The following is a 27,479-nucleotide window of genomic DNA, read 5'->3' as shown; positions in this document are numbered from 1 at the left end:
GCTTAATGTCTTCTTCATTATATTATAAATGCTTCTAATTTAAAAAGCTCTTGTAATTAGAGCCTCTTTTCTGCTTTGAGCCTATTTTTTTTTTCTGCCCCTTTGATAAGAGAGGCATTTCGTTTTGAAATCCTCCACAGTCCTCCTACTGCAGCTGAAGAGCACAACATGAGCCATCTGTCAGTATATCGTATGCTTTGGCAATAATTCAGTAATTATCTTCTAGTGCAGTTGGTGATGTTACGCATCTGATGAAACGCTTATGAAATGAAGCACTTCAGGGAAACAGACCTTTCAGTACTCGCTGTAGAATTGCAGGCAGCTTTTTTATTACTTCTGAAATAACTGTCCTCTGCTTTTTTATTGCAGTACCTCCTAGAAATGAAAAGCTTAATTCTGCCCCCTGAACATATTCTGAAGAGAGGGGACAGTGAAGCAATAGCATATGCTTTCTTTCATCTTCAACACTGGAAAAGGGTAGAGGGAGCATTGAATCTCTTACACTGTACATGGGAAGGCAGTAAGTAACCCTTTTTCTTACAAAGAAGCTGATCAATTATTTTGATTGAATGTCATGAGAAAATAAAAGCATTTTGTAAAGCATAGAACAAGGAGGATTTGCAGGTCGGTTATATTTCACTAACACTGAAATATTTGAAATTCAATCAGAAAATATACGCCTCATTTAATGGGAAAAAAGTTTCTGAAGTCTTGGATTCTGTTTTCTGTGTAGCACCAAACAAATTTTCCCATCTTTGTGACATACTTTTTTACTCATGAATAAGGGCTTAATAACTTACCTTCCTCATCCTGGAGTTGTAGAAATTTGTTTGTCACTAATTTTGATTTTGGCAAATTATGGACGTGCCTTACAAGCAAATAAAGACTAATGTGTAGTATAAAACAAGATGGTATTTTCTGATTTCTTTTCTCTTTAAATAGAGTGAGTCCAGTGGAAGACAACTAGAATGCCTGGGAAGCTGACATAGGAAAGACACTGAGGGAGCTGTTTTTAGCCAGCTTGGAAGAGACTTCCTGTAGTTGAAGAGGGGTCTAACTGTGTCTTTAACCACCTGATAGGGATAGCATGGAAGGTGGAGTCAAAGTCACAAGGACACAAGGAAAGACAGGAGGCAGTAGGCACGAGTTTTGGCACAAGAAATTCCATCTAGACATGAAAAAAGTATTTTTAGAATAAAAGTGGTGATGGATTGGAACAGGTTGCAGATAGGTGGTGGGATGTCCATCTCTGGAGATACTCAGAGCTCAGCTGGACATTGCCCTGAGCAGCCAGATCAGCTTTAGAAGATCACCCTGCTATGAGTAAGAAGTTGGAGTGTGACCTTTTGTCAGATCTAATCCTTGTCTTTTAGACATGTTCTTTTCAGGTTCCAGGGAATTAAAAGCTACTATTTAGAGTCAGCCTTTGTAGGCTTTTTTAATGCTGATTGTTCGTTCCCTAATCCAATCCATTTGTTTCTGCTGCACTTTCCACTGCTTTCTTTCAGCCTTTTCATATGTTATTACACAACTGTTTTTTCCTTCCTCCATTTGCTATTCTCATTTAAGTTTCTTAGAAAGATACAGTTTGTCACCATGATAATTCCCACTGAAAGGAAGTCACCACTTGAAACGCAGCTTAAAAGTTGTCATAGCTTCCTTCCCAGTGCTTTTTTTCACTAGCTATCCTTCTGTGGTATTACTTCTTTTCCAGATGCTTACAGAAATTCTTTAGCCCAACACCTTGTTATGCCATCATTATTGAACAGTATTTTAGAGGGAATCCTGAATAGAATCATAGAATCACAGAATTGCTCAGGTTGGAAAAGACCTTAAAGATCATTGAGTCCAACCACAACCTAACCTTACTACCCTTACTCTAACAACCCTCCACTAAATCATGTCCCTGAGCACCACATCCAGAGCACACATCCAGGGATGGTGACTCAACCACCTCCCTGGGGAGCCTATTCCAGTGCTTAACAACCCTTTCTGTAAAGAAGGTTCCTGATATCCAACCTAAACTTACCCTGGCACAATTTGAGGCCATTTCCCCCCGTCCTGTCACCTGTCACCAGTGAGAAGAGAACAACCCCACTCTCGCTGTAAGCACCTTTCAGATATTGGAAGAGAGCAATAAGATCTCCCCTCAGCCTCCTTTTCCCCAGACTAAACAGCCCCAGTTCCTCCAGTCTCTCCTCACAGGCCGTATTCTCCAAGCACAAGCCTTGTTGCCCTTCTTTGGACCTGCTCCAGCAACACAATGTCCTTTCTGTACTGAGGTGCCCAAAACTGAACACAGTCCTCAAGGTGAGGCCTCACCAGTGCAGAGAACAGGGGCAGGATGACTTCCCTAGTCCTGCTCACCACACCATTCCTGATACAAGCCAGGATGCCATTGGCCTTGGCCACCTGGGCACACTGCTTCCCAGTGCTGGTGGGAATAGACCTTTGTTAAACTGAGGAGTGCCTAAGGGGTAGCGTACAGGAGCAGCTTTTGGCACTGGAGGCTGGTTACACTGCAGTCATCCTGCCAAGTACGAGCTCTTGTCATCTGTGCCTGAAGGCACAGTGCCTGAAGGCCTTCCATCTAACTGTTCAAACTGATTCCTCTCTTCATTGCCTCAGCAATCTGAATATGTAATTCATTATGAAATATTTGTCTATTAGCTAGCCTGCAAGATGTAAATTACTGTTATTGCATAACCTGTAAAGAAAAATCCATAATTTCTTTTGCACAGTAATTTCAGTGAAAGAAGTCCTTAAGACTGTTTTTCAGGTTTCCCTCATGCATGAAAATGGCCATGGATTTAAAGTTTTCACTCAGATTTAATCAAATAATTATAACTTTCTGTTCATATCTTAATATGAGTAATATTCTTCAAGGATGTACTAAGCTATTTATGTCACTCTTACGTCCTTTCCTTGACAAAGATTTCCTTATTATCTCTGTCTGATTCTAAGCTAAATTCGTGGAAAATGACAGGGGAAATGAATTTAATTAAGCACATGTTTGTACCAACAGCCTGCCATATATGGTCAGTTGCCATCACATTCTTTCTAGGTGTTCATGTGCTTGTCATGTCTTTAAATTGAGCTGTTCTGACTGTATTCACCAGTTTCACTTCAGCAGCTTGTGTGTAGGAAGTTAATGCCCATATGTATGTACCCTTCAGTTCTAACCTTGTAGAAATCAGGTAGAACTAAGTGCTGTCTTTAAGCCAATCAGTCACTTAGGGGTACATTATGAGTGCTGCTAAGGTGACCCCTTATGGGAGGTCACTCCTAATTAAGGCAGCCTCTAGCAAGGTCATGTTCTAACAGTAAAGAAGATCGCCCTAGCTTCACAGCTACTCACTAGCTACATGGAGAGGTTGTAGGTGCTTTCAAAGAGAGTCTCATAATTCAACAGTATTTTGCACTTCTTGTTGAAAAAACATTATTAGGTAGGTAGTTTTATTCCACACAAGCAATTAGAAGCGTGAATCTTCCACTTACAGAGAGCTAAGGAACAGCATATCTTTAGTTTTCTATCTCAGTTTAAGAAGTTTCTGACAACAGGCAAAAATGTGTTAAGATCTATCTCAATAGTCTCCCGCAGAGCAGTGACTGAGGTTGATTTGAGTCATACACCTGTTGTATAGATTGGCTCCAATCCAAATATTGAAATTGGAAGCATAGTGCTTTTATTTTATAACAATATTCAGTCGTATTCAAATACAAGAATGCCATGAGCCAGCTGGAGGTGCACTGGCATACTGTAACTGTGCTCTGAGGATTTCTGCCTTCTTTCCTCCTGCTTTAAACAGTTACCAAAAATAAACATGGGTAGAATTGCACAAAAATTATGGCTAGTGTTATTTCAGATGCCACACACACAACTGAAAACATTGGGGTTTTATGTATTTTAAACCAATTCTTCTGTTGTCTTGTGAGCAATATTATCATGTAGGGGTTGCTGTACCTAATATCTAAACTATACAGTGCTTCTAGGACATTTGCTGAGGAAAATATTTCTGCAGTGACTGATGTTCATAGGAATAGTGAGAAAAAGACATCAGTTACACTTTAAGAGTGAGATTTATATATCGGATAATGGAAAGGGATGCATTGATTGCAGAGCTGTAATTCAGTCAGGCGTATAGATGTTTCCATAAACCACACGAGCATCACTCAGATGGCCCATGACATCATCACAGGCCAGACTGAGTAATGCCTTTCCCTCCCTCTCTGTTATTATTTTCAATTTTAAAAGTTTATAAGATTAAGTATTGTTTTGTCCACGACCTGAAGATTTATATCAGAAACCTGACTTTATCTGGTCAGAATGCATTTGAGGAACCTGGTTTTAATAATTCAGCATTAATCTTTGATTGCCAAATACAAAATGGAAACATGACTGCGTTGGAAAGCTGTTTCCCTGGGCTTGTCTGATCGGTATTACCTGTCTTGCTTGAAATTCTATGACAAAATCTGTACATTTTCCTACAGGATTTTAAGTGTATTGGGCTAATATCTTGCAAACATGTATTTATGCACCTGTAACATGGTCTGACTTTACACTGCCAAGAGTAAAAGAATTGTGTCTTCAGGATTAAAAGCTTTCTGACATTTAGCTAAGCAATATACATACTGGTTGCAACCAAATATAATTTTTTTCTGTTTGTTCTTCAAAAGTGTAATTACAATTACATGTCTCCAGTGAGTACCACAATCACAGTCATTAATGCACGGTGTTTTCTTTTCAGCTTTCAGAATGATCCCCTATCCACTGGAAAAAGGACATCTTTTCTACCCTTACCCTATTTGTACAGAAACTGCAGATAGAGAACTACTACCGTGTACGTTCAACTTTTCTTATCACTGACACCAAGGAATTGTTTATCTGAATCATGCACTACTGATTGCTCCCAATGATTTTCAAGTGGGGAGTAGAGCAGTCAGGTGACAGCAAACCTCTGGAGCTCACCGTTGTTTAAAAGGCAGTTTCAGGCCATCAGTCATAATGATCAGCTATCTTTAGTGTTGTCAGCAGCGTGGAGATAGGGAGTGAGATTACCGAGGAGATGTATATCTGTTAGATCTTGCTAATTCTCTCTTGCCAAGACGGTAGAAAAGATGTCTGATCATTTACCTAGGAAACACCACATCAGACCAAGAGCACGGCTGCACAGCGGTGTTAGTTTTGTGCATTCAAATTAGCTACTTACATTCCAAGGCAAGATCAAGCCTGTCTGAGGACTGCCAGATCATTAGCACGGCTGTTATTCTGACAAATTATTTTGACATCTTCTGAAAAGCAATCCGAAATAACAAGAAAGGATTCTCTATGTGTAGTGATGTGTGTGCCATTCTAAAGAGACTGAAATTACCTCAGTCATTTATCATATACATTTATGGCATGTATTAGCAACGTGCCAGCAGAGTTCCCCGTGCTCGACAAGATATGGCTATAAAGGCAGGCCCAGCCCTCAGCAAGTGTTTCAGAGCAAGCTAATGGAACTATTTGCAGTGCTTGCAGTGAAGTGCAGGAATGCAGAGGAAGAGCTGAAGCAGTCCTTCTTGCAAACAGTTACACTTCATTCCCACATGTTTTCTCACTGAAGTCAGTGGGACTTTGTGTGAGCACACATGGGACACGCACAAGGGCAGAGGGGATAAATATGACTTGATCCAAGGAAGGAGATTCCTCACTCACATTCTCTGCTGGGGTGAATCAATACAGAGAAAGATTCTTCTAACAAAAAGTGAAAGTCTGCTTCTGCCGTGAGCGCCGATTTTGAGGGCATTTGCACTCTTTGTCATCTTTCAGTCATAACCTCTCTGCTTTGGGCTAAAAAATGTGTTGCCACTTTTAATGAGCCTGTCTGAGTACAGGCAAGGTGAGAGGAACAGGGCTGAAATCCACCCACTCCGAGGCTCTCCTTCCCAGTTCATTCTCACTGATACTACGCAGAAACGCTTGGCAACCAACAGCGTCTCCCCACCCCATTATAATCAGCCTAATTATAACAACACCTCCTAGAGTGTTTTGCCTGCTTTACTCAGAGGGATACTGAGCAGGGGAGGGTGGAGTGTCAGGAGATTTAGGAATGACAAAGTCATGCAGAATAGCTCAGCACTCTTTCTAATTGCAAAACTCATTTTTCTTTTCAAATTCTAGAAGTAAGGGACTCTTTTAGCAATGTACACAGTGTCATGTTTTGCTCTTGCAGCACAGGAAATGCATTTCACTGCAGAATGGTTGGCTTTGAGCAAGGAAGGGTTTAACATACTGTGGCAGATACAAACCTGTTAAATAGATTCCTCATACCTGTCCACAGCCTTTAATTGCATGCAATTAAAAGGACAGTGAGAAACTGAGATCTAATAGGCTTTCCAAATTAAAACATCAGTCACATAATGTTAGTCATGACTGTGGCTGTTTAAACCAGGTAAGAATGTTGTTTGTTTGTTTTTTTTACATACAGTGCATTCTTCCTTCTTTTTCCTGCAGCATTTCATGAAGTTTCAGTTTACCCCAAGAAAGAGCTTCCCTTCTTCATCCTCTTCACTGCTGGCCTATGTTCTTTCACAGCCATGCTGGCTCTCCTGACACATCAGTTCCCAGAGCTTATGGGGGTCTTCGCAAAAGCAGTGAGTATCCCCTTTTGTGTAGAGGTGCCATGCTTTCCAGTGCAATAAAAACTCTTCACATAAGCAGAAACACAGCGTGTTGTTAATGAGGAGAAATTTGCATTCCTTCCCCAAACTGCCGTGAAAAAAGCAATCTCAGTATTTCCTTCATAACTTTTCTTAACTACATCCAAGGAACTGTGTGCTAATTCTGCTTTTATAATCCACCAAGGATTAGTAAGAGTTGGAGACTGAGGGGGAAAGGCCATGAATAGTGCTGACATGCTTTTCTCATTGCAAAGCCAAGGACATCATTGCCCTGGTAGGATATTCTAGGATATGAAAAAACATCAATTTCATGAAGAGTTGCTGGATGTCAAAATTCTGTCTCCTCCTTCAACAAATACGGATTATCCTCTGCAATAACATATTTTCTCAAACATATTTGTACCTGATGTAGGTCTTGTGTCTCTGGTGCTTTTGATTTTGTGGGGTTCGGGGCTGAAACATGATTACTTTCTCCTGTTTCTTAAATGTGTATGTATGCACTTGGTGGACAGTAAGTATGCAATTCAGGCATATGTTCTTAAACGTCTTTGTTAAGCTTTTTTTTCCTCTCCTTGAGTCTTTGCGTGACCCATTTGAGGGCTCTTTCCATGTAATCTTCAGTTTTCTGAGATTGGCAGTTGATGCCTGTTGTAATTGTCCCTGTACTTTTCAGCCCTGTGTCCTGAATCAAGGGCTGTCTGTCAAACTGGCAGCATGATGAGGTTTTGCACTTCATGTGCCTGCAACAGGCAGTTGTAGGCTACTGGAACAGACAAAGCTTGGCAGTGTGTTTGTGTGAGCTTGACTCACCTGCCTGTGGTCTCTGAGTGCAACCAGACAGAGGTATGAGAAGTGACACTGGTGCTGTGCTAGCTATTGTTTCTGAATTGTGTGAAGCCTGCAAGCTCCAAAGCCATTTCAGGGGTAGAGTCAGACTAGAAGAAGACTAGAAAACTCTCTTCATTTTTGTATGGAACAGCTGCCATTGATATTAACAGAACAGATACCACAAGACTCTGTATGTGACTGTTAAGCTTTGCCTATCAGAGCATATAAAGCTTCTGACTAGTAACGTAAGCACAGACAGAATCAAGACATGGGCTGCACTGTGTGTGTAAAATTACTAGATTACCAAAGATCTCTGAACCTGTATGGACACGGTTGGTATGTCAGTTAGCAGCTATAGTGACTGGATTTAGGTGGATCTCCATCCTCATAAATCACCACAAACAGCAGATTAGCTTTTCTTTCACATAGGAAGAGCATGTGACATTCACTCAGTGACTCACAGAAAGACTTTAATTCGGAAAGGCTCACAGTGCTGTCTGCTCTGGGAAAAGCAGCTGAGGGACATGAGATTGCAGAAAGTCATGGCAGATATCTCTTTGAAATGCAGTTGTATCAGAACAGAATAACAGGGGTTTGCCAGCTGTAGCTCTTCCCTTTCAGTTTTAAGGAAGGTAGTTTCATAAGTAACTGGTTTTCTAACTAAAAGAGGAGCTATTTGTTGGCTACTGCTGTGGTTATGAGCACTGAGGTACCTATTCCAGTATGCTTGGTATTCACTGCTATGTGGTATATTACAGACAGCATTAAACTGTGTTTTAGTAGCTCAAAATTATTCTTTCTCTTACGCTGGCCAATCTCAAAAGCATTTCACAGAAGTAATATCATCATCACACTCCAGGCTTATTTTACAGCAAATTGGTACATACTGCATTTCATAAAAACTCAATTTACTGTATTTCACAGCCACCAGTTCTGGTGACTGAGTGCTGGGAGCTGACATTGGCCTCTGCTCATTCTCAAGGTAGTCAACATTGCATATTATTTTATGCTCCTGTGCCTACACAGAGCCCCAGAATAGCTGTATGTGACTACTTCTGTTCTCAGGTGCACAGTTTGCAATTTTTTTTTCCTGTGCTAAACTGGCCTTTATTAACTTGATTTTGTCATGTCTGTCATGATGTTCATGTATTGAAATTTCTTCCGTTACTGACTGCGCCACAGTAGGAGGACATGGAGATAAATCCCAGTTAATGACACCTCAGAGAACCATTTCAAACCTGAAGACACACATTTTGTCTGTGGCAGGTCACGACAAATTCTGCAGTGATGGGAGAGCCTTTCTCTCATGCTTCAGTTGGTTTGGGGTTGAGTTTTCAGTGACTTCAGTGTGAGCCTGAGCCTGGGATATGAGATGTGGGGGACTTTTGTAGTTCACCGCTTTAAGTTTTGTAAAAATGGGGATCTCTCTTGCCTGGCTGCAAAACCAAGAAATCTGGGGATGCACAAGGCTCAGAATTTGGCATAAGGGCTTTATGCTTGAATTATTTAATTTTGATCATGCTTAGAGGGTTTTACAGAAGCAAACAGCAAGAGCTTGTCATGTTGGACAGCTTTGCATTGAGTATTGTCTCCAGGATTTTGATCTGAATGTGTGTCTGCTTTCTTTGCAGTTTCTCAGCACCCTCTTTGCCCCTTTGAATTTTGTGATGGAGAAAGTAGAAAGCATCCTGCCCTCCAGCCTGTGGCACCAGCTGACGAGGATCTGAGGGAGCACCCGCTGACTGACTGCCACGACATCTGCTGTGCCAACATTTGGTTGACCACAAGAAAGCATGATAAAAAAGGGAAGCAGTTCTAAGACTGAAAAAATCTTCATGGATTGTCTGTTCTCATATAAAAACTGTTTCGTTGTACAAAATTCATTGATGTTAGGTTCTATTATATTTTGCCTTCAGAAAAGACAAAAATAAACTTTTGTGTATTGCAGCATTGCTGTCTTTTGGCTTCTTCTTCAAAGCTCACATTGTGCTTTGTGTGCTTAAGTGTGTCTGGAGCATCTGCTTCACCACAACTCAGTTAATGAGAAAGTACTTATTATTCACAGTTTAAGGCACTGAGATATGTTCGTTTGTCAGTAAGAGCAAAGATGAAACTCCCGTTGCTGGAGTTGGTGTAAAAGGAGAGTGTTCCTTAATGGTTGCATTAGTTTTGCCCTTTGATCACACATTCTCTCATCTACACAGGAGAAAGACTTTTGGCCAAGCGAGCTGTGTTAAAGCAAACACTGCTGTATGGTGAGAAACATGGCAGCCCCGTGCCAGGAGAAACTGGCTGTAAGAGTGAGATTTGGGAAGAACACAGAAGGCAGAGAGCCCCATGGCTGGCTGCAAAGTAGTTTGCTGTGATGTCATAGAATCATAGAATGCCCTGGGTTGAAAAGGACCACAACACTCATCTAATTTCAACCCCCCTGCTGTGTGCAGGGTCGCCAAACACCAGACCAGGCTGCCCAGAGCCACATCCAGCCTGGCCTTGAATGCCTCCAGGGATGGGGCATCCACAGCCTCCTCGGTCAACCTGTTCCAGTGCATCACCACCCTCTAAGTGAAAAACTTCCTCCTAATATCTAACCTAAACCTCCCCTGTCTCAGTTTAAAACCATCCCCCCTTGTCCTATCACAATCTATCCTTGTAAACAGCCATTCCTCCTCCTGTTTATAGGCTTCTTTCAAGTATTGGAAGGCCACAATGAGGTCTCCCAGAGCCTTTTCTTCTCCAAGCTAAACAAGTCCAGTCCCCTCAACCTTTCCTCATAGAAGAGGTGCTCCAGTCCTATCCTGTGTCATAATTAGTGTGGCTTATGTTTCATGTGAGATGTGGCCTGAGATAGCAGGAGGAGGTTTGCTCATGTACAACATGTGGAAATGTGGTCTGATACATGTATTCTTGGTTTTGCATCTGAATTGCTAAAACAGCCACAGGGAACACCCTCCAAGCAGGCACACCTGCACACGAGCAGTGGTAAAACTAAGGGTAATTCATGCACCTATTGTCTCACAGCAGTGCTGTGGAACCAGAAGGGGCAGGCACAGTCTGCCTCTGGTAGCTGTGCTGAGTCAGCTCTCAACTGTCCTGTGGTTTTGTGTCACTCATCCCAGCCTTCTCAAAACCTTTTGGAGTTAGTTTATATAATGCCCTACATTTCAGAAGAAGAAAGTGTTGTGATTAACAGTCCTAATAGAAGTGTGTTTGCATATTGGTGTCTACGTAGCTATGTACAGATGCTGATGTTTACCAGCAATCAAGGTACAGGTTTGGCCTGCTGCTGGGGGAAGAGGTAATGTGAACGACTGTCTGTGTGGAAATCATTATTTGTAACAGATGGAGAGAAAAGAATGCTGAACTCCTTGGAATGAACAATCAGAGCCTTCACTTGAACTACAGGAACTTAGAAGAACTCAAAAATGTCATATATGATTATTTCTGCTATTTCTAATATCCACCTCCCTTAGCAGCAAGGAGCGATGGATTTAATCTGGCACGTACCTTTTGAGCTCTAATTGGAATGGTGGGCAGCTGAGACCAGGCAGTCAGACTGGGGTTCTTTGCCACTGGATAGAGGCTGCAGCCTGGGGCTCTGCTGCTGGGGAGCTCAGCACAGCTCAGATCAGAGGTGCAGCCTGCGCTTCTGCTGACAGATGGAAGCCTCTGCCTTAGTGCAGAGAGGAACACTCTGACTTCTGGCCAATCTGAAATGGCAGAAGCTCCCAGGAGTGCCTTCTTTGTGGAAGAGGCAGAAGAAGTGCTGATGAGAGTGAGCAGCCCACACAGTGACAGCAGCCATAGTGCCGAGCATTCAGGAAGTGCAGTTTCCAAGAACTTTTAAAAACTCTCTAAGATGAAAGCAAATTAAAAGCCCCAAAGCAGTCAGAAAATGTGTTTTTAAAGGTCATTCTATCTGCAAATTCATCATTACATTATTCATGCATTATTTGCCCCCTCCCTGGAGACATTCAAGGCCAGGCTGGAGGGGGCTCTGAGCAACCTCGTCTAGGGGCAGGTGTTCCTGCCTATAGCAGAGGGTTGGAACTAGATGATCTTAAAGGCCCCTTCCAACCCGAACCATTCTATGATTCTATAATTTCTACATCATTTCTTGTATAGGTGAAATAAGGGCTTAAGTAACAAGATGTGTATCTAAGCCACATTTTCCAGTAAGGTGTCAGTCTTGCTCCAAGCTTCCCAGCATTTCTTCTGCCAGAATAAAATTTCTGCCACCTTTAATACAATGATCCTGAAACACTTTACATGGGGCTGCAGAACTCAGGTGCATTCTCCTGCTGTTGTTGTAGGTGGATGGTTGGATCAAATGCTCTTAGAGGTCCTTTCTAGCCTAACGATCCTGTGAACCAAAGGATGAAATTAAGAAGCAGGTGAGGCTGATCTCATCCTCTTTTATTTGACTTCCCAGGACAAGTTCCCTCGCAGAACTGAGGCGCCCTTTTTTCCAGAATATCAAAATACTTCCAGCATTATTACCTGCTGAATTTGTACATCACTCAGAAGATCCCTGAACCTTTCCAAACACGTGGCACACACAAATAATACTGTACTGCTTCTAGGTTCTTTAAGTGTAAGGCTTTGCTCAGACTACAAACTCCATGCAGATTCAATTTCACAGTGAAATCTGAATGGAAGTTCTCCTTAGGGCTGACCTCTAAATAAAATCAGGTGTGAAATTTTGCTTGTCCGACCTAGAACCAGAGTTTCCATCAATGAGGCCAATATCATAACCACTGACCTTAGATGAACTCTGGGGTACGTGTATCCCACTGCACACATGTATGCGTGTAACACTCGCACAGCTGGCAGGGCTGTTCTCAGCAGTGCTCGGTTTGTACCGAGTCACAATCTCCGTCCACAACAGCCCCCAGCATCTCTCCAGCAATGCCATGGTCCCAAGGCCTCATCACCTGCAGCCACTGTTGTTGCTCAGCTTTCTGTGCTGAGCCAGGCAGGACATGGGCCCAGGCAGTCTGCCACTGCCACCATCAAAGGCCAGCGTGCTCCTCATCAGCTGTGGGTTTGTGTAGTGTGGATTTGGAGCAAGCCTCACTGCACCTGAACTGTAAGTATCAGTTTAAGCACACTGAATAGGTTTATTAAATTTAAAACAACGTGAGAGCTGATAGACTCTATAGAACAAAACCCAGTTATTAAGATAAGGCATTGCCTTCTCCACCAGCTTTCTGCATGTTTTCCTGTTTATTATGTAAATGACAAATAGGAAACCCTATCCCTGCGTAGTTGAGCATCCTGTTTCCAGACGTCATTGGGCTCAGAAACAAAGCTATTTTCTTTGATCTTTCAGATCAGTGGTTAATATTAATGACCTTTAACAAGCTCTCAAGGCAAACTGTCACAAATTTATACCAAAGGCATTTGCTTTCACTCTTTTATAGCAGATGAGACTGTTGCAGTTGAATGCATTTCCTGTTCTCTCCTTTTTGCTATGGGCCAGTCTCTGCCCAGCACAGCTCATGCCCTAGAGGGCCCCGCAGCGCACACACAGCTCCGTGTTGGGTAGATGGACAAATTCAACTCCAGCAGAGCCGTGGAATCATCCTGGCCTCAGAGCTTTCCATGGAGGGGCCCCTGACCAGTGCCCAGCCCCGCAGCCTCACAGGCTGAGCGTCCAGAGCAGCAGGTCCTCTGGAGGAAGCCACAGCCATGGCAGCGGGAGGCCCGGTAGGATAGGCCTCATCCTGGGGCCCCACCGTGCTTGTGGTGGCAGCAAGAGCTTCCGGTGAGGAGATGGGGGTCTGTGTCGGATGGGAGGCCCAGTGGTGGCAGCTCCTTCCAGCACAGCCGTCGGTCCACACAAATTGTGCAACAGCATGGTCCTGCTGAACCGTGCAGTGAACGCTGCAAATTCGGCATGATCACTGGGCAGCTTTTGTGTAATGAAAGACAAAACTGGCGTAAATGTAGCAAAGGCCTCGGAAGCATTCCCTGCGCAGACCTGCACCACACGTCATGTCCGGGAGGCCCAGCCCGCAGCCTTGGGCGCCTTGCATGTGTGGATGTCCACCTCCTCCAGGCAGTCCTGGCAGCGCACCGCGCAGCACCAGTGGAACTTGCACTCGCATTTGGTCATCCTGCTGACACGCAACGTGTCGTAGCCACGGCCGCAGCACATCACCTCACAGCTGTCCATGCCGCGGGAGGTCTGGTTGCACACCCGGCCAGCCGTTCCTGGAGAGCCTGCAGGGGAAAGGCAGCGGTCACGTGAAAAGGCAGGGTGGGTTCCAGGAAGGACAGACAGCATGAAAATAAGGAGACACAATCTGCTATGCATTCGGTCCTCCAGCATCACATTGCTGTGGATTATTTGTCAAATGAGAAATGCTTGTAAGGCAAAACTGGCCTCATATTTTGGGCAACCTGATTTCTGGAAATGAGCCTTGGAAAGGAGGAGTACAAGTGACCAAATGTTGCAGGGCTCTGCCTGACCCCAAGAATGCCACAGCCCTGCATTCAGCCCCATGGCTGTGCAGCACAGCACTCCGTTCTGCAGCCACTGGGCAGGCACACAGAGCAGCACAGGGTGGGCAGGGTAAGGCTGCTGGGCCCCAAACTGCTATAGCTGGTGGCTGTGACCTTGCTGCTGGCATTAAAGTCTGCAGAACCACAGCACCCGGAACACCTTCTACCACAGCTGCAGTTCACAGCCCCTGCATTAGAAAGAGCTGATCTGCTGTGGGCAGGAGGAGGGCAGGGAGACGGCCTGCTGCTCTCTGCACATCCCCAGGGCTGGGACACCTCTGCTCACACCCAAGTGGCACAAAATGGCTGCAGTTACCTCCTCAAGGCATTCCTGCCTGGAGGCTGCTGTGCCACACAGGAGTTGGTGTTCAGCTGATGATAACTTATTCCAGAGAACACTACAGGATCTATGCCACAGCTCTTGGCAGACCATTTTCCATCTGAAAACCTCTCTGCCTACCTAATTTCTTAGCTATTAATATTCCAGTGAATTTCTGATGCAGCCTTAAGATGAACATTGCTCCAGCATTGCCTTTAGACCAGATAATACCTTTTTTTGTCTGTTCTTGGCCAAAATGACACCCTACACAGTGACTATGATCACTAAATTAACTGGGAACATTCTACAAAGCATATCTGCTCAGTTTTGTTACTAGTATGTTATTTCTCAGGTGTACACGAAAATTCCACCTTTCTAAGGAATAAAACGCATGCGAACAGTAATTCAAATCCGTGTGAAGTAGGACAGCAAATAAATCTTGATTAATAAAAGCCCAAGCCATAATTTTTAATTATTATAAAATCAAGCTGCATTAATTCCTATTTTCTATTGCTTCTCCCCACGGTGTACTTGGAATTATGTCCTACCACTACTGTATGAAGCACTTCAGCACACAGCAGCATGCACCGTCCACAAGGTTTCCCTGCCTCCCAGCCTCCCCAGCACCAGGCAGACATCAGATCCCATGTCTCATCACTCCAGCACTCAGGCAACAAGTGTTCTCACACCTGTGAATGAAGCCACCTTCTCTTCTGCCAATTCCCACCTGACCAATGCATGATGAGCACATTGTGGGAGATTTTGCTTTTAGCCATGTTATCAGAAATTTTACTCTTTTTATACCTAATCAGGACAGGCTTCAACTGTTGTTCCAGCTGCTCACCCAGCCCAAGACCCTCCTCCAGCATGCTGCTTTGGCCAGCCCTGAGCTGAAGTGCCACCTCGGGGTGGAGGAGGCTGAAAGCAGGATCATGTGCCCTGTCTGCGGGTCATGCTGAGCTCTGCAGTCCCCAACTCAGCCCTGTCCCAGCCTGCCCAGCTCTGCCTAGACTGGGGAGCTCACAGGGAGGCAGCTGCTGGGCAGAGCTGAAGCCCTTTCTGTTTGAGCAAACAAATAGCGTTGATGTGGAAACCAGTCACAGGCTGCACCAGTTACGTTCTACACCGAGAAACAGCAGCAGCTCCTGGTGTCCCATCCCCTCCGTCTATACAGGGGCCTGGATTGCAAGTGGGGAACCTAAGGGAGGGCAAGGTAGCACCAGTCCCAACCCTTACTTTCCCAGGTCCTGTTTTCAGGGATCACTGTGCACATAGAGGCCCTGGCGCCACTGATTTGGGCACAGGCAAGGACCCACAAGGACACAGAGCTGTGTGACCTTTCTCATGGTCACATAGGAAGCCGGTGGCAAAAACCAACCAATCCTACTTTTCAGACTACCAACTTGATCCATGAGGCAGCGCAAACAGTTGGAACGTCTGTGCCCAAGCCAGCCCCTGGAATCATCTATCACATCCCAGACAGAGCAGAACACCTTTCATTGAAGAAGTGTGTTTGTAGGGCCTTGTCCCTCAATCTTCACTCAGACAAAATAAAGTCACAAAGGCCAAGCTCTTGACAAGTATGATTGGTGTTTGCATTAGAAATTTGATTTGAATTCTCCCATGCTTCTGACTCCCAGCCACCCACACATGTGGTTGTACTACACTGATGGGGCCCAGTAACAAAGTCCTGGAATGCCCAGGCTGTGTGATGCGGCATATAGAGGACAACAATCCATAATAACTATGATTTGGATTAGATTCAAACTGCCTGGTGTTCTGCTATGGGAGGAAGGCCTCACGTCAACCTCTGCATAAGGTCAGGTGATGCAATATGAACGCTGTGATGAGGTGTGGGAGCCTTCCCGGGAAGGTGAGCAGCATTCCTCAGCCAAGACACAGGTTATTTCCCAGCCCAGAAGTTCTGGTTTCCAGATGTCTGGGGAAACTGCACAGCAGCCAAAGAGAATCTGAATGGGAAACTCCCACTGATTTCAACTGGAGTTTTGTACTGACTTCAACAAGAAAATGATTTTATTCCCTAATGGGGAATCTTCCCTAAGATAGTCAAAAGTCAGTATCATCTGATGTCACCCACAATACAAAACAAACATCTACTGTGCCATTAGGGAGGACCTAGATTATCCACCGAATGTGGCAAAAGACAAAATAGTGCACATAGAAGCTTAGCTCCTGAGCACAACTAACATTTCTGAGACGTTCAGAGAGCTTCTTCAGCATTCCTGTGGCTCTGCCTGAGCTCAAGGACAGTTGTTGGGCACCAACCTCATTGGGGAAACCAGGGCACACACATCTCACACTGGGCTCCCCCTCTGGAAACAGACATCTCAGCACTCTGACAATATTCGGCATGCAAATTTAGCTTGCCTTGCTCTTGCCAAACTCAGTTCACCTACAACGCAGAAGAAACATTCCCCTCAAGAGGCAGAAAATGAGCAATAGCTGACAGCAGTCACACACATCACTGTACCTCTGGAGGTGCTCAGGCACTCAGGTGAAGAGGACAGTAGAGGAAAGTAAACAAAAGAAGGTAGAATTTTGTAGTCTCACCCTGCTATCTACCGTGCACCTCTGAACCATGTGAGAGGCAGGAAATTGTTCTGACTTGCAGAAAGTTTTAGCGCAACATCTTTGTTTTGATTTGAGTTTCAGAATTGCCATGCCAACACACAACGCTGTACACGCCAACATACCCACAGCCCTGAGCACTGCCAGCTCTATGGCCTGCCCATCAAGCCCTTCTTTTCTTCCTGCTTTGCAGTCGTTTACTTGAGCAAATGTGGAAAGTTGAGAACTATCTTTTTCTCTCATTCCTAAAGAACGACAGTGACATTATTTCTCTATAATGCGAGATTTTCCCTTCTATTTCTATTTAAAAATATGGCTTCAAGCAATGAACTTCATTACTCAACACTTGCCTAAAAGAAAAAAAATGTATTCACAGGAAATTAGTTCTGAAGGTAATTTTCAAATCAAGAAATATTCAGGTGGACCCTACACACAAGGCAAGTGTGAGAGGGCCTGAGGGAGTGGGCAGAAAACAGCCATCTCTGAGAGAGCTGGGATTGAGCAGACCAGCAATGGAGAGACAGAAATGTGTTGACAAAAATCAGCTCATTCAGAATAAGCTGACAGTGAGCACATGGCCAACTTCTCTCTCTGCAGCCACTGCCAGCTGTCCTGGTCCCTCAGGCCCAGGAGGATCCCAAGTTTGCTGGCATCTCCTCAGTCCCTCGGGAGGATTCCAAGTTTGCTGGCATCTCCCCAGCCCTCAGGGCTGGCCCTTGCTCTGACTGAAATCATTGCGAGCTCAGCATCAGCCCCACGGGCTGGGACCTTGCCTCATATGTTCTCAGTGTGTAAATTGGGAGATAGAGGCCAAGTAGTCACACAGGGACTGACTGCATAGGGCTAACCTTAGCAAAAAGTGTCTAACACAGATCAGCATTGGTTTCCCTCCACGGGTTACATACTTGAAGTGCTAACACATCTTGCCCAGTGCCAATACTTTCCAGGCCACAATTTAATTTCATGTTTCTCTTTCGCTTCAAACTTGGCCTTCCTTATTCCTCTCAGAAATGCAGCAGATGGCTTATGTGGAGCAATAAGGGAAAAAAATGACAGGAAAGTAACCCCGTGAAGGAGTCCTCAGACACAGCTGCTTGCTGGAGACACATAACATTGTCACCAGTCTCCCCATGTGCAAGCAGAGGCAGCAATGCTGGCTTTGATAGCACCAAAACGTGACCAAATGGTGTCAGGAGAAACCTGTGTGTAACCCAGAGCAGCCTAAGGTACATCTCACATGGGTTTTCAGCAGGTCCTGAGGGCTGCCTGAGACCACCTGCACACGGACACGACCTGTCCCTTCACCCCAGCACCACCTTAACACAGCCAACACCTTGGTGCTACCAAAACATCTGCAAAAAGTCAACCCCTGCTCACCAGTGCAATCCTGCCATCACATCTAACTGGGAGAGGTCAAGTAACTTGGATCTCAACTATTTTTTTACAGGAATACATTACATGGCTTTAACAGACTCCACAAACAACAGCCCCTGCTAAAGGATCTGCCAGTAAATCGATGATGTCTATCATATGGCTGCTCACACATTTATTCCCAAAGCATTCTTTATTTTTTCACCATGCTGGTCAAAATGTGATAAACTTGCTTCAATTTTCAATCATCCTATCCTGCATGTATGGTTAAAAAGCAACATTTTAAAAATTGAAATGTTTTTACCAGAAGCTTACAAGCAGACAAAGAAGGCTTTAGAGCCTTCTGAGGTGAAGCTACACATTTGAGGAAAGCCAGTACAAAGCTGCACCCGGACTGCCATCGGTGTAACCTTCCCTCTATTTCCTTTTACAGCATTATCATCTCTGTACAGGGGATGCTTTTATTGAGTTTGGCAGCTAGCAGTTTTTGTTAATATAAAGGAAGCCCATGCAAAGTGTGTCAAAATATGAAAGTTCACCGTAAGGTCTTCAAAAGCCCTCTGGGATGTCCAACCTCTGCTTCTAGTGAATTATGATTAAAAAATATATAGATGGGCAAAAATTGTTCTGGCTTCCACACAGCCAGAATCAAGTGGATTCAGAACAATTCTACAAATCTTCCTTTGGTCCTTTTCTAAAAGCCTTGAAATCTTAACGCTAGATAGAGGTGGCTGGCTTATTACACTCTCTTGCTATTAAGTGAGCTGCTATTTGTGGTTTCCACAAATTATCTCCCTTCTGAAAGCAATGACTCTTCTTCTCCTTCTAGGAAAGAAATAATAACTCAACGTTTTTCCCTCTGTAGGGGTGAATCATGTATATATGTTCCAGTGCCTCCCCCAGACAGACTGCGGGGTGTATGCAGTGACAGCACCCTCAATGGCTGCCTGCCACCAGCAAACAGCCAAAGCTGCAAGCTCCAACAGGAGGAGGTAAGACATGGGGATTTTTGGAAGGATCATTGATGAAACAACTCCAGAGCACCTTTCATATACTGGGGTTTATGCATTAACACACCCAAGCCACAGAGAATACTGGCTCTGTCATTTCACAGTTTGTGAAGCTGTTGAGTTGTGATGCTTCACAAAACGTGCTATGGGAATCCTTCCCCCAGCCCCAGTTCTAATCAATCTCTAGGTGCACAGCTTTTCTGAAGCATTACACTGCTGGAATTCCCCAGAGGCAGAACTATATTCAAGGGCATAACAAAGAACCGTGGTATTGTACTTAGCTGACACTGAGGTGCTGCCCGCATATTTCCAAACTCAGACTTCCATAGTCTCATTTCATTTAACCTCCAATCATCTAGCAGGCTAATGCTCTGGAGTGCTCAACAGGGCAAAATAAAACTAATCAAGAAAAAATGCTGCTCAGCTGCTGATGTTATCTCTGCTGAACTCGGATCAGCTTGTGTTTATCTTTCCTCGCTCCACGAGAGTAGCAGGCAATCCCACAGCACTGTTCCTGTTCCCACTGAAGGCTTATTGCAGCTTTCCAAAACTGCACTCTTCCCAACAGCCGTATCTTCAGGCTGCTGCACGGCACAGAAACGCCTCGTCAGGAGTGTTATCTGGGGAGGAGCGGGAGCGTATGCCAGGCTCCGGGTGGGGAGCAGGGAGAAGCGCTGCAACACACGCCCAGCATCCTCCACCAGCAGCTGGCTGCACCGGATTAGGCTTGCTGCAAAGGCTGTTACATGGCTTCCTGACATAGAATTGGGTTGTGCACTGGCTCTCTGTCTAGGGGGAAAGAAATCACACACTTCACAATGAAACAAGCAGCTCTAAGCAATGAATATCAAATACAAATTTCAAACCTATTCTGCAGAAAGTTCAGTAAATCCTAGTCTGCGCACAATGCCACAACATGCCCATTTATTCACTTAGATTGAACTATTAGACCTTATGGTACTGGTCACTACCCAAGGAACAGCACGTTCTTGGGCAGGTAATAAGCACCATCTGCAAAAAACCATAAATTACTTTTAAAGTTACGTTGACTACTTAACTAACCAGGATCAGTGCACAACATAAGCATACTGGATGAAATTCCGGGTTTGCTGAAGTCAATAGTACATGAGAAGGATTTCACATATTGTTCTTATTTAAGTACAGTTGTTTTGCAATGTTTATTCCAAGTAAACTTGGATTGTAAATACACAGCAATGCCAAAAAGAACTAAGCTGCTTTGCTATCCAGAGACTCCTATGGATGTGTCATAGCGGGTGCACTCTGGTACGTTATACAACATATTCATCAGTTCCACAGCATCTTTCATACATTACGCAGTCTGGCTCTCTTCTCCACATTTCTGTTTTTCAGTTGCTCATTGTAAATTGCCACATCAGGAAATGCTGCACACTGGTCAGGAGCTGTTGGCACGATTAGCACTGCTCAGTAGTGCCTCAAACCCTGTAACATTGCTAAGGGTGTCCACGGAAATCTCCGAAAGCAGAACACTTCAGTGCTAACAGCAGCCTAGAACTCCACCTCTTCCCACCGGGGCTGGTATGACTCTACAGAAAATGTGATAGCTGCTATAGACTGAGCCAATGGCGGCTCACAGAAAGAAATAACCACAGTGAGACCTGGTGCAGCATGCTGTGCCCCACCGAATTGCACCCCTTCAGCCACCTCACACCCTCAGCAACCTGCGCCACAACACAGGCTGGTGCAAGTGGTGCACAGAGCTGCTGGCCTCCTGCCTGCAGGAGAGGAGTGTCTGCAGCAAGGAGCTGTGGGGAAGGAGCAAGTAAAGGCCACCCAACTCTTCAGAGTGTACAGCAGCAGCATAACAACATGGAAAAGAAGTGGTGTTAAATGGAGGCAGAACCATGGGGACGCCACAGGACTTGACTCTGCTGCAGAGACATGGGGTGGCTCTGGAGGCTATGTGGTGTGGGCCTGCCTCCAGAGCACAGCTCCAACTTGTCCTAAGGACAACCTTTGCCCTGCAGAGCCTCCAGGGCTCCTCAGCACCTGGAAGAAACTGCTGAATGACATCAGAACAACTGGCTATCACACATCTAGTGACATTGAGGAGCTATGGATCTTGTACAGAGCCGTTCTTCCAGCACATCTTCCTTCCTGTTTCCTGCTGGTTGTATGCTTGGATTTATATATATACACTTCAATAAAAATGATATTTTTTTACCTGTAAAGCACAAAGGTCTGAAATAAAACCATTCATGTGTAATGATAGAGGCTTACCTACATCCCTGTCCCTGATACAGTAGTCTGGAGAGCTTTCAAAGTATACCAGGTCATTCTTAGTTGGCTTCTTAAATCTCTTATTAGCCACAGTGAAACCCGTGCCATCTTGATTCATGACCACCTGAATCGCTCCATTGTATTTCTTCCACAGATAATCTCCTGTTTTCCTAAAGTCTGCCATGGCCAGCCAACAGGTCCTTAGAGTGCATGATCCACTCACACCGTGACATTTGCACTCCTGTTTCAAAAAACGCTTCACGGCCTGTTTAGAAACGCAGCAAAATATACACAGGTAAAACAAACTGTAATCGAAGCTTCTCAAACCCTTTCCATTGATCCTGCCATGCCAGGCTTGCAGTGGGCCTTGAAACCACGGTCTGTAGTGACACCCACTGGTAGCACCAAGTCATCCGACAGGGCTGGTCCGATCTGCTCGTTTCTCTCAACCACACCATCTTCCGAGGTTTCCTTGCCTCCCCCCTCCTGCTGGTCATCCCAAAGACCTAGAGCACACAATAGTGCCAGATACAGTTCCAGCAATGGGAAATAAATTGGGTAAGGGACACAATTGCTCAGCTGCAATAGGTGAAGGTGCTCCATGTCACCATGGCTCAAGCTGAAACACTGCCAGACTGCATGTCCCTGCTTGGGCTTCATGGAGCTGCTCCTGGCTATGAATATTTTTATTGTATATAAATAAAAGAACTGAGAATACTGTGACATTTTTACTGCTGTGTTGCTAATGAACATTTTAATGCAATCAGGTTTAAATTTACTGTGAATAATCTAATAGAACTGTCTAACTTCCTCAAATTGCTCTTAAGCATGGTGTCTAGATTCCTACACAAAAGTAGGCAGTGTTTCAAACACTGCCGGGGAATTGATAAGCATTTCATGTTAAATGATTTTGCAGAGACTCCAAAGCATCATACCTGGGCTGGGGCACACAATTTAAAAATGGCATTTGTAAAATCTTACAAACAAACATTACAGAGTGAGGCCTTGATTAGTTTGCACCGGAGAGATCACCATTGTTAATTTAACGTCTGAGAAGCATTAATGTCTTTTCAACTTCATCTCAGACCTAGAAGCTATCTGCACGATGTTAGGGAAAAACAGGTTCATAAACAATAAATTACTCTAATTCTGAAGATAAAAATATCTGATCTGTTATGCCTTAAGGGTTCATATTTCATGAACATATTAGAGTTTGTATGAGGAACAGCATCATGGGAGGAAGATAACAGACAGAAGAGGCACAAGATCAAAGATTGGGGTGCAGCAGAGCAGCGCTCTCCATTCAGGCGCCTGGTAATAAGGTGAGGATGTGTCACACAGGCGAAATATGCTTAATTTTCTTTCTAATCTGGGTGACTGCTTCAAAGAACAAGTAGGACTGGGATTCTGCTCAGACAGGGACTTAAGTGTGTGCTTGGTTTTAAACATCTGAGGAACTGTTTTTAAAGGAACCTGGTGGTCCCAGGCCGACAACACCTGAAGAAGCACATCAAGATTCAACACTATTTTGTTGGTGGTGTCCCTGTACTGATACACAGCAAAGCAATATGCTGTTTTCTGATTCCTATGAGATTACTGTGAATACTTTTCAGTGTATTTCCGAACTAGTAAGATCCAGGCAGTCTCCTTTATAAGAGGAATCTATGGACATGGGCTCAGTGCTGGGGGTGAGAAGAGTTTGAGGGCATGGACCCCCGCCTGTGTGTGCAACCTGGGAGCAGCTGAGGCAGTGAGGGGCTGCAAATTGAACCTGCACTGCTGTACGGAGCAGTACTGCTTCCTGTGGAGAAGGCCCTAAAGGATAAGGGAATGTGCAGGTAATATTTAACAAACAAAAAGCCTACCTGCTTACCAATAGTATCCTACCATTTTGCATGTAAGTGTTTTTAAACTTACAAAGATACCCAAATATTCCAGAAAGCACTTCACAGCATGGAGCCAAATTACACCTATGAAGTGTTTCCTTGTGTTGTAGATGGCAGCCTCTTTTGCCACACAGACAGCTGTATTAGCTTTCTTTGTTCCCCACTAGGCATACCATAACTGTGCCTATCACACTGATAGCATTACACATTAGTTACATCTGCTGCTAGAAAACAGATGAAATAGAGATGTTGGAGGACAAAAAACTATTAGGAAAACCATCTGCTTTCAGTACAATTAATTAATGAAAATTGGATCTTTTCTTTCTAATAAAGCTACTTAATATGAAACAATTCCACAATATGTTAAGGGAACTTTTTAATACAAAAAAAATAAAATAAATAAAAAAAAAAAAGGTGAGGATATGAGCAATGAATATGCTGCTGAATATGTGCTAAGGAAATCAGAAGACAAGAAGAAGTCTCTTCATGCCAGAAGTGGTTGGTGAAGCGCTATGAAATATCTTCCCATGTTATTTTGGATGTTAAGACTGTAGTGAATTTTGAGCACATTCTGAATAATGAAAAAGTACACTCCAATCACGTACACTACTCTCACAACTTATTGCCACTACCCTCAGATATCAGAGCATGCATTCTGCAGCTCTTGCACCAGCAACAGCCAATGTGCCTGCAGCCACTCCTGCTACCTGCAACAGCCAGCTGAAAACTTCCCGTGGAAATTGAACAGTGGGATTTGTATGCAGTATATAGAGATGCGTTTTTCTTGTTGAGGCCAATGTCTTTTGGAATTAAATGCAATGTGACTTCTGTTTTCTAAAAAGTGAAGTCATAGCATTTTCTCTCTGCTCGTTCTGTTTCAGTTTACCATACACGCAGAGGAATGGCCGGTACTAGTTTTTCTCCAACACTATTTTGAATTTGCTCTCTAATAGCCCAGCCTGAATCTTCAGCCTCCTGTAAGAATTTTTACTTTTCATTAACCAAAAGTAGTAGAACTCCTTCATGCATAAGGATGAGACTCAAAACAAAACCTCCATCCACCTGACCCTGCAAGGGCTGTACCTGCGCTCAGCTCCTACACAAAGAATTGCTGGATGGACCCAGAGGGGCACTGACAAGCAGTAGCACATGGCGTGCTGGGAGCCCTGCCACCTCAGCCTTCAGGGCAGATCAAATGGCGCCTTGCCCTCCCACTCTCCCCTGCTTTTCCTGACCTGAGGTTGCTGTGAGAGCCGGCCCCACCGCACCCCACGAGCACGGCCATAACACCCACCTTCCTTCCTGCGCGGTTGTTGTGGAGGTTCATCAGCGCCCTGGCGTCCTTCCCTTTCCTCTCCTTGGCATCCACGAAGGCCCTGGCGAACTTAACGCCATAGTCGATGTTGTCGCTGCAGCCGCCCCAGTCAAAGCGGCCCTTGCTGTCCTTGGCAGAGCCCTTCTTCTCGGGGTCACAGGAGCAGGACTTCAGCTCTCCCTGGCTGCACGCCCTTGTGATGGCAAACACAACGCCAGCAGAGGAGATGGCGTGGACGAACGCAGACTCCCGGCTGCCTGCAATAAGAAGCAGGCCTTAGACATGGCTGTGGTGCTCAGTGTGAGCAGCCGGCCTAGTTCAATAGCCCAGCCTGTGTGCTGAGCTACAGGTTAAATGGGGCTGGAGCCACACAGAGGCGCGTGCCTTGCAGTCAGAGCTGGCCATGGCTCAGGGCTGGATCCCTCCATGGTACAACCCCGATGCGGGTTGGAGTTTGTTCCTGACATGGGTGACCATCCTTCCATGGCTCAGTTGCTCTATGGAGATGCAGGGAGAGGGCAGCTGGTATTTCTGCCACCTTCCATCAGCTAAGAGAAATACATAAAGTGCTGGGTCGGAGAGTGGGAAATCACTACACAGGGACACGGGAATAGCATCTGCGCTGCAAAATACTGCAACTAACTTCTCAAGCCAGCTTTTCCTCTTCGGAGGCATTTAATCTTGCTAATTTCAAAGGGAGTAGTGAGAAATCTTTGGTGCTTTTTCTCCTGAAAATGAGAAAGCGCTGAACCTGGCGGCCTTCACTGACCCAGGTGTGCTTGGTGCGACCGGCAGCACCGGCCGTGTGACACTCTGGCAAGCCAGGACAGTGACTTCCATACATCACAGCCCAGGCACAGTTCCTTCCCACTAACGATGTTAATTTGTTACACCAAAGACCAGCTGTTTTTCTAGACTATGCCTACTCCTCAGTGCATATTCCAAGGCAATAATTGCTTAAGTTTACTTAAAGATGTAGTAATTTACAGCACGGAGTTGGGTTGTGTTGATACAACTCTATAGTAAGGGGCTATCTTCAAACTCCAAGAAGTCCTGAGTTTCACACGAAAGGAGTGAGCAGCAGCTTCTCCCATAGTAGTTGGGGCTGGTATCAGTGAGCCACGCCTGCCCCTTAGGTAGCGTTATCACAATGCTAACCCAAAGAGTCCATGGCGCTATCTACAGTTTCACACTGGGGGAAATTGGGTACTTTCATCCTTAGAACTGATACAACAGCCATGGAATAATGCTGAGCACTTATGTCACGGCAGCACCTGGATGCTTCACCTGCGCCACCCGCCCAGGCCCCCTCCTCAGTCGTGCCGAGCCCCTGCACCCACCGCCCTCTCCCCGTCCCCGCCCGCACTCACTGCGCTGCAGGACGCGGCCGAGCAGGCGCTGCCCCCGCTCCAGGGCGCTGCAGTCCCAGCGGTGCCGCCGGAACTGGTGCTGGCACTCGGCCGTCCAGGCGGCCACTCCGCGCCCGATGGACAGCATGGCCTCGGGGTGCCGCCTGCACAGCTGCCGCTGCCGGCTCACCAGCCCTGGCACGTTGTCGCACATCACCCGCGACGAGCCCACGGCCCCCATGTACCTGCGGGAGGCAACGGGAGGGGCAGCGACGGGAGCACCCGGCCGGAGCCCTGCGTGCACGGGGACATCGGGAGGGGCGCGGGGAGGGATGGGGAAGGGATGCGGAAGGGACCGCGGGGCAGAGCGCCGGGAGGGGTCGTGTTTGGGAAGGGGCCGCGTTTGGGAACGGCTGCTTCGCTCTGCTCTCCTCGACTCCGACTTCGGCTCCGCACCCACTTTTTGTGGAGAAAACCTTTAAAAACCTCCCGGGCTGTGTTTTGTTCAATAACTTCAAGAGTTCAGACTTAAAGAACCGCCCGGCCAGAAATTAAATTACATCATCTGCACCCAGATGTTCCCGATTAAGCCCTGAAATGCTCCGAAAGTGTCTTTTATCAAACCCAAACCGCGATAGGTGTCTCCTGAAGGGACCAAACACAGGAAAACGTCCTTTCCACGGATTTTCATTATGTCGAACGATCGTGAAATCTATAAGGCGCGACTTCCAAGAGTGACATTTCAGCGGCACCACAAAAGCCTTCCCCAGCAGCACAGCCCGTACGGACACGGTGCGGCCACGGGCGGTCCCAGCAGCGGGGACGCGCTCGGTGCCGAGTCCCGGCTGGGATCCGCCGCTCGGTTAGCGCCCAGTGCTGCGCTGCCCGTCCCGTCCCGTCCCGCCCGGGTCCACGCGTGGGCTGCGCCCGGTGCGCTGAGCCCGACCGCTCCTTCCCCGCGAACACACGGGGCCGCCCGCACTTACCACCACGAGGAGGCGACTCGTGGGGTCGCCCACAGCAACACGAGAGGAAGAGACCACCACCAGATCCCGAAGAGCGAGGCCATGGCGGGGGCGCGGCGCTCCGCATCGGGGCACTCGCGGGGGGCAGCGGACATCCCATGGGACAGCGCCGGGCAGCGGCGATGCCGCGGGGCCCTTCCTTCGCTCCGCGGGGCTCTACCGCTGCCCCCCGCGCCGGGGGCGCTCCGGGCCCCGCTCCGCGCCCCTTCGGCTGCGCCCCGCGCCGCCCCGCGCCCCTCCCGTATCCCTGCCCTGCTCCGGCCCTTCCCCGCGGCCGCAGCAGCGCTGAGGGGCGGCGTGGGCTGCGCGCTGACTGGGTGGGTTCTGCTTTTTTTTTTTTTTTTTTTTTTCCTTCCCT

At 46.0% G+C, this 27,479-nt stretch overlaps 2 protein-coding genes across 8 annotated transcripts in view; one reads left to right on the top strand and one right to left on the bottom strand.

The window, feature by feature from the left end:
• Positions 1-9,434, top strand: part of ST7 (suppression of tumorigenicity 7) — a 135,124-nt gene extending 125,690 nt beyond the window's left edge. For all 7 annotated transcript variants that reach the window (XM_048946758.1, XM_048946810.1, XM_048946792.1 and 4 more), the window contains 4 exons: positions 370-520; positions 4,749-4,841; positions 6,497-6,636; positions 9,123-9,434. In XM_048946758.1, the coding sequence (XP_048802715.1) occupies positions 370-520; positions 4,749-4,841; positions 6,497-6,636; positions 9,123-9,218 (480 nt within the window). In that variant the 3' untranslated portion in view covers positions 9,219-9,434. The remainder of the gene's footprint in view (positions 1-369; positions 521-4,748; positions 4,842-6,496; positions 6,637-9,122) is intronic.
• Positions 9,435-11,955: 2,521 nt separating this feature from the next.
• On the bottom strand, positions 11,956-27,216 carry WNT2 (Wnt family member 2). The gene is made up of 5 exons (XM_048946887.1): positions 27,083-27,216; positions 26,118-26,341; positions 24,727-25,004; positions 21,547-21,811; positions 11,956-13,716 (listed from the first exon to the last, which is right to left on the bottom strand). The coding sequence occupies exons 1-5, from the start codon at positions 27,214-27,216 to the stop codon at positions 13,487-13,489; spliced, it is 1,131 nt and encodes a 376-aa protein (XP_048802844.1). The 3' UTR covers positions 11,956-13,486.
• Positions 27,217-27,479: the final 263 nt, after the last annotated feature.

The sequence above is a fragment of the Lagopus muta genome, chromosome 1 (genome assembly GCF_023343835.1).
Source record: "Lagopus muta isolate bLagMut1 chromosome 1, bLagMut1 primary, whole genome shotgun sequence".
NCBI lineage: Eukaryota > Metazoa > Chordata > Aves > Galliformes > Phasianidae > Lagopus > Lagopus muta.
This window is presented reverse-complemented; position numbering and strand designations above follow the sequence as displayed.

What these genes read in the sequence shown, in the direction of transcription:
- WNT2 (XM_048946887.1), bottom strand. Translation starts at nt 27,216, where the DNA reads ATGTCCGCTGCCCCCCGCGAGTGCCCCGATGCGGAGCGCCGCGCCCCC. An exon ending in ACAACCGCGCAGGAAGGAAG is followed by an intron (nt 21,812 to 24,726) that starts GTGGGTGTTATG and finishes GTTTCTAAACAG; the next exon opens with GCCGTGAAGCGTTTTTTGAA. An exon ending in TATCAGGGACAGGGATGTAG is followed by an intron (nt 13,717 to 21,546) that starts GTAAGCCTCTAT and finishes TTTCCCCTGCAG; the next exon opens with GCTCTCCAGGAACGGCTGGC.